Raw genomic sequence first — 6,214 nt, forward strand, 5'->3', positions numbered from 1 at the left:
TCAAATGTTGTAAGATAGTGTCCTTAACAAGTTCTATTCGCATTGCACTTCTAAAAAAAGAAGTAATCAAATTATCATCATAATCGCCCACATAACGACTCAGCAAAGCCTTCATTACTATGCACCATTTATTGCTTCGTTTTTCATCTATTTCATCCTCCAATATTTGAATAATTTGGAGTCTTAACTCATCAAAACACATTTTTATGTCTTGAGAATTTTGAGGAGCAGGTTTTACAAACTCCGTAGCTAAAACACCGAATACAGTTTGTCGAGTAGGTCTCAATCTCTTTGGGATATGAGTTTTCACTGTAACTTTCTTCACTGCACTATGCATAACCGTGACCGTCGCTAGGGAAGGCCTGCTTGCTCAGATGGTGAGTCACCTCTAGTGGGGAGAGCTGCTTCTTCACCAGTCCTTTTTCTTCGCCTTAGCGAATTCTCTGGTATTATGTGATTTTTAGCACATTAAAAGTTATTTAAACAGAGCCCCCCGTCCCCCTCCAAATCGGAACGATAATAATGGAGGATGAATATGATCTTAGAAACAAACGTTAGCTTTGAATATTGACCCATTTTTTTCTGAAACTAATTAAAAAATACATGTAATTATTGGAAAATGGCATTCTATATTAAGTCACATTCAGTAATAAATAGCTAAGAAGTTATATGCATGTAAATGAGGCAAAAATACGAGACAACACTATTGGTAGTGAAAATATATTTATTTCCTTTTTCCTGCATGCATAAACAAATTGTTCAAAAACCAAAGACTAAAACATTTCATTACAATAATCTCACCATATATTTAACGCAAACTCTTATTTCTCGTTAAAAATGTCTGACCAACAGCAGTGAACAAGAATTTGAGCAGTGCTGCAAATTTTAGAATGATTTAATTATCATTATTTTATAATAGCCTTTGCCTACAATTAAAGGATTCTTAAAAATTTGTGTTTTGCAATTTTAAATACCATGAAATAAAATAATTTAAATAAATTTAAATTAAAAAAAATCTAAACCTGCCTTAAATACATTTAAAATAAAATGTAGAAATTTTACTTTAATTATCTTGATAACCTTCATTTTGAAAAGTTTTTAAACCCCTAATAGTATTTATGAGTCATCATATTTGTTAAACATTTTTCATTTGTTATAATGCAAAAGGGAGGGACAGTCAAGCATTTATATTAACAATAAATTTTCTGTCTTTAAAATATAAAATTAAATTACGAATGATTCATTTACTTCTAATAAACCGTACAGCAGTTTAAATGTAATGCATGCGATCGTTAGTCAGATAGCTTAAATCACTTATTACAATTCAAAAAAATAAATAAATAAACAAAATGGTTAACTTTTTTTAAATATACCTGAATTTACTAATTTTAATGCATGCTACCGTTGGCCTAAAGAAATAATTTTTAATCAATTAAACTTTAGTTTTTTGTAAGAGTTTCCAGTTTTCTTTTACTTTTTGTTTTAGAAGTTGGATTATTTTTCTTTTTTGACTCATAATCATTTTTTGTTTACAATAACTGTTGATTAGGGTGTTACTAGTTGATTAAATCACCATTCACAGCATAAATTTAAATTCATGTCCATGATGGCAAGTTTCTAAAAATATATTTAAATACACATTAAATTTTACATGTACATAGTAAACTATTCTCACCATTTATTCTAAATGCTTATTAAACTTATATTGAAATAGTATTTTAAATATTAAATGAATGCAAGCAGTAAATTCAAATAATTTGATTTTAAAAAAATGTTATAATAAACAGTTCAATTTTCTTAACCTACAATATGTGGAAATTATTTGGAATTAAATAACTGTATTGCTTAGATTATTTTAGTTCATTTACATGATTGAATTAATTATATAAAAAGAGCAAAAATGATTTAATTACTTAGGATACCTTACGAGTAAAATTTGAAGCATAAAAATAAAGTATTAATGCAGCTCTTCAAATTCTAAATGACTCAAAATAGGTTCAAAAACTAATACTTCAATACACTTTACAATTATTCAAAGTTTTATAAAACAATTGCTAAAATACATTTTTTAAAGCGAATGTGTTCTTTTGAAGCGCACATCTACATATGTGAGTTTTATTTTTCAATTTACTGATTGATATTAATTTATTGAGAAAAAGAAAACTCGTTTAGATTCATAAAAAATTAGGCGCAAATTAATAACTCTTATTACATAGTTTTAAAGACATAACATTGCCTTGTTTCGTAAAGTACAAATAAGTTTTGTATCGAATAAGCTAAAATAATAAGAAAATATTTTCAAAATTCAGATAAACAATTTGAAATAACGTTCTTTTTTTCTTTTTCTTTTCATCTCTTACTCTGTTTTAGACAAAAAAAATAGCAGTAATTCTTTTGGTGTTACTAAAATCTAATCAACAAATCTACAAAAAAAAAAATTCAAATTCAAAAGAAGCTAGATTAGGCTTAACAGTTCTTTCAGTAAACAAAGAAAATAAGAGCAAGATACTGAAATGAATATTTCTTACCTTTGAATATTGTTCTTACAAAATTGTAGTACACTTTGGAGCCTATAAAGTGAATTTTTAGTCGTATTTTCACTTTAAAAAATAGTAAAATCATCGTGGACGTATGCTATTTCACAAACAACGTGGTTGGTATCCACCGCGCGAATGAATGTGCTGCTTCGCTCTCGTGTCCCCAAATGTGATGACTCAGACCCCTTATCAACTGGGAGCAAGAAGGCTTTCCTCTCTCGAAAGCCACGGCATAACACGAACGTGCAAAAGGGTAGATTTACCAGCAAGCACTTTTCCACACTGATCACATGTATAGCTTCGTCCATGTATCAGGATATGCCTTTTCAAACTATCCTCTCGTTTAAACTTTCTGTCACATTTCGAACATGCAAAGGTGGTAGTAGGATTATGATTCTTCAAATGACGATTCAAAGCAGATTTCCACTTGAATGACTTTCCACATTCTTGACATATGAATGAGGCACCCTGCTCCTTAATATGTAGATTCAATTGCTTTCTTTCATCAAATAGCATGTCGCACTTTTCACATCTATAAGACTTCTTTCTATAATATATCTTTTGATGACTTCTCAAAGTAGACTCACGCCCAAAGGAAGCATTACATTCCATACAACTAAATGGTTTCATCCCTGAATGAGTCTTAAGGTGTTGATTCAAATTTGAATTTGAACTAAATTGCTTCCCACATGAAGCACATGCCTATAAAAGATATAAAAGAATAATAAATCAAAAGTTATTACAAACTTTTTTTATTTAAGTCAATTCTATCGTCGAAAATATAATTTAAAACACTACCACATATGATTTTTTTTTTATTTTTTTTACATACTGACACATAAAATCAAAACTTATTAAAATGTTAAAACTTTCATGTTACCAAATTGAACTTTAATGATAAAATTAATGTCTCTAAGTAGTTTAATCTTAAAGTTATACCATAGGTATTATATCTCATAAACATGAAAACAAATTAAAATATAAATTGTCGATCAAATGTCAAAATTTTTTGGTTTCTTAACTTTTCTACCATATCTGGTTTGAATCGGTTCTGGAGTGACACAAATTCCTGGCTCAATAGTTTCAGTTTTATCATCTATAGTCGGTTTCAAAGCTTTTCCACCTGCAGAGTGCTCGGCTTCTACATGTTTTAATAATTTACTGTCAAATAGTTCACTAGAGCAATCCAGTTCTAAAGGGTGCAAACGTTGTAATGGACGAATTAATTCTCCGTGACTAGTTTTCACTTTTACGACTCGAACAAAATTATCTTTGCCTGGGAGCACTTCTACTACACATCCCATTGGTCAATCTAGTCGTCGTTTGTCACAACCGATGAGGACTATGTCTCCAACCTTTGTTCCGGTGAGGAGGGCTGTGTTTTCCTGCTAGTGAACAAGCATACCAAGATATGCTTCTCGAAATCTCTTCCTTAGGTCCTTTCTCAACCTGTGTTGGTATCTGACCATCTTAGAAAGATTAACGCTGTCTAAATTATCTAAGTCAAGCACTCCCACCGTTTGGACTTCTTGGATGAACATTGCTGGAGTTAATGGTGTCAAGTCCTCCGGATCTTCAGATAGATAGTTTAGTGGCAGTGAGTTGATAACTGCTTTTGCATCACATAGAATTGTACACAACTCTTCGAAATTTAAGGAAGCTATTCCCAAAACTCTTCTCAAGATTTTCTTCACCATTTGGACTATACGTTCCCAAAACCCGCCCCACCAAGGGGCTGTAGGAGGGCTGAACTCCCATTGAATTCTCAAAATTGAACTCTCTTGAAGTATTTTACTCCAGTCAAGGGAGGCAATTGATTAACCGCGCCAACAAAAATTTTTCCATTGTCACTATATATTTTTCGAGGTCTGCCTCTTCTTGCTGTAAATCTTCTTAATCCAAGTAAAAATCAGTCAGTGGAAAGGCTCTGAATCAATTCCAAATGTACAGTCCGTTACACGGCGCAAGTAAGTAATAATATCCATGCTTTATCCCCCTTCTTCAAGTAAAGTGGTCCGGCCAGGTCAACCCCTGTCACTTCAAAAACCAATGCATCTCGTACCCTTTCTTCCGGAAGGGGAGCAGGCATGGTTTCTAATTTCTTTGAAGCATTTCTCTTACATCGAATGCATTGTTTCAAGATCCTTTGAACCGTCTTCCGGCCTCTAAGAATCCAAAATTTTTCTCGAAGATCTGCCAGGACAACTTGGGTTCCACTGTGGCATGAGACCAAATGTCTTTCGTAAATTAACTGTTCCACTAGAGGATGATCAGAGGGTAAAACTATGGGACATTTAAAATCTTCTTTATCTTTCCTTCTGAAAAGCTTTGTCTTGACTCTCAAAATTCCTTCATCTTCAAACACACAAATGAACTTTAATTTTTCAATATCCTCAGATGAGAAGGAGTTATGTTGTATGAATTTTACTTTTTCTGCCTTTTCTAGCTCATGAACTTTAAGCTCTCCCTGCTGTCTTTCTTCTCTTTTCTTACGGGAATTTTCTAAGAACCTTGATATCCATCCCATCATTTTTAGATTTTTCTTGTATGTCGAAAAGTAGCTGAAAACTTTCGAAGAAAAGTCCTTGACATTATTTAATGCCGTTGCAACTATCTTGCTCATCTCACTATCAACTTTTTCTGTGTCATCAATAAAGGTAGAATGAGGCCATTCTTCTTTTGACAACTTCAGCCAATGAGGACCCTCCCACCAATGAGATTCTATCAGTTTGTGCACTGAGCAACCTCTTGAAGGTAAGTCCGAAGGATTCTCTGAGCCTGGCACATGTCGCCACTTTGTTTGGTCAGACAATTTCCTTATCTCCTTAACTCGATTTTTTACAAACACAGTCCATGTATCGTCATGAGTTATCCAATACAACACTGAAGTCGAGTCCGTCCAATAATATTTTTCAATGTCTTGGATACTTAAAGCCTTTTTTACTGTATCAGTAAGACGTACGCCTATTGTGCATGCCATTAATTCCAGCCTAGGGATTGACATCGTTTTCAATGGTGCAATTCTTGATTTAGCAAGAACTAATTGCACTGACACTTGATCTTTACTTTCGCTTCTTAAGAAAATGACTGTTGCGAAAGACAATTTAGATGCATCACAGAATGTATAAAGACTGATTGATACACAGTTGTCGATTGACATATATCTTGGAATTTCAACCACTTTCTGATATCTTGATCCACAGGTTTCTGATATCTTGATTGTGAATTAGAAGGGAGGTAACTGCAGCAGCAATAGAATCGAGTAACGTTTCCATGGAAAAATACCTGTACTTAATTTTTGTATTTTTCCAGTATAAATATTTCCGGTAAAGTTTGAGCCTATCAAAAGATCAATCTGTGGATTGACCAAATTAACATCTGTGATATGAATTCCTTTTTCGGCTAGCTCGGTTATCCAAGGTCCTTTCTGTAGACTAGGTATGGATCAACAAATAATAGGCTGATCGAGAACAGGAACTTGGCAGCTATAACCAGTATGCAGATTCTCAACCTTGATATTATAACATTTATGATTCATATCAGATGTTCTCCCTCCAAACACAACGTGTGTTAATTCTCTTTGAGATTCAGATTTTATTCCTAAGGATTCTATTCTTGACTTCAAAATATAAGAAAATTCGGATCCAGTATCAATTAAAGTTCTTAGATGAAGTTTC

General features: G+C 32.7%; 1 protein-coding gene across 1 annotated transcript; it reads right to left on the reverse strand.

Moving 5' to 3' along the window:
* Positions 1 to 4,491: 4,491 nt before the first annotated feature.
* Positions 4,492 to 5,697, reverse strand: LOC129218319 (uncharacterized). Its single transcript, XM_054852555.1, has one exon. The coding sequence runs from the start codon at positions 5,695 to 5,697 to the stop codon at positions 4,492 to 4,494; it is 1,206 nt and encodes a 401-aa protein (XP_054708530.1).
* Positions 5,698 to 6,214: the final 517 nt, after the last annotated feature.

This window comes from Uloborus diversus, chromosome 3 (genome assembly GCF_026930045.1).
Source record: "Uloborus diversus isolate 005 chromosome 3, Udiv.v.3.1, whole genome shotgun sequence".
NCBI classification, from domain to species: Eukaryota; Metazoa; Arthropoda; class Arachnida; order Araneae; family Uloboridae; genus Uloborus; species Uloborus diversus.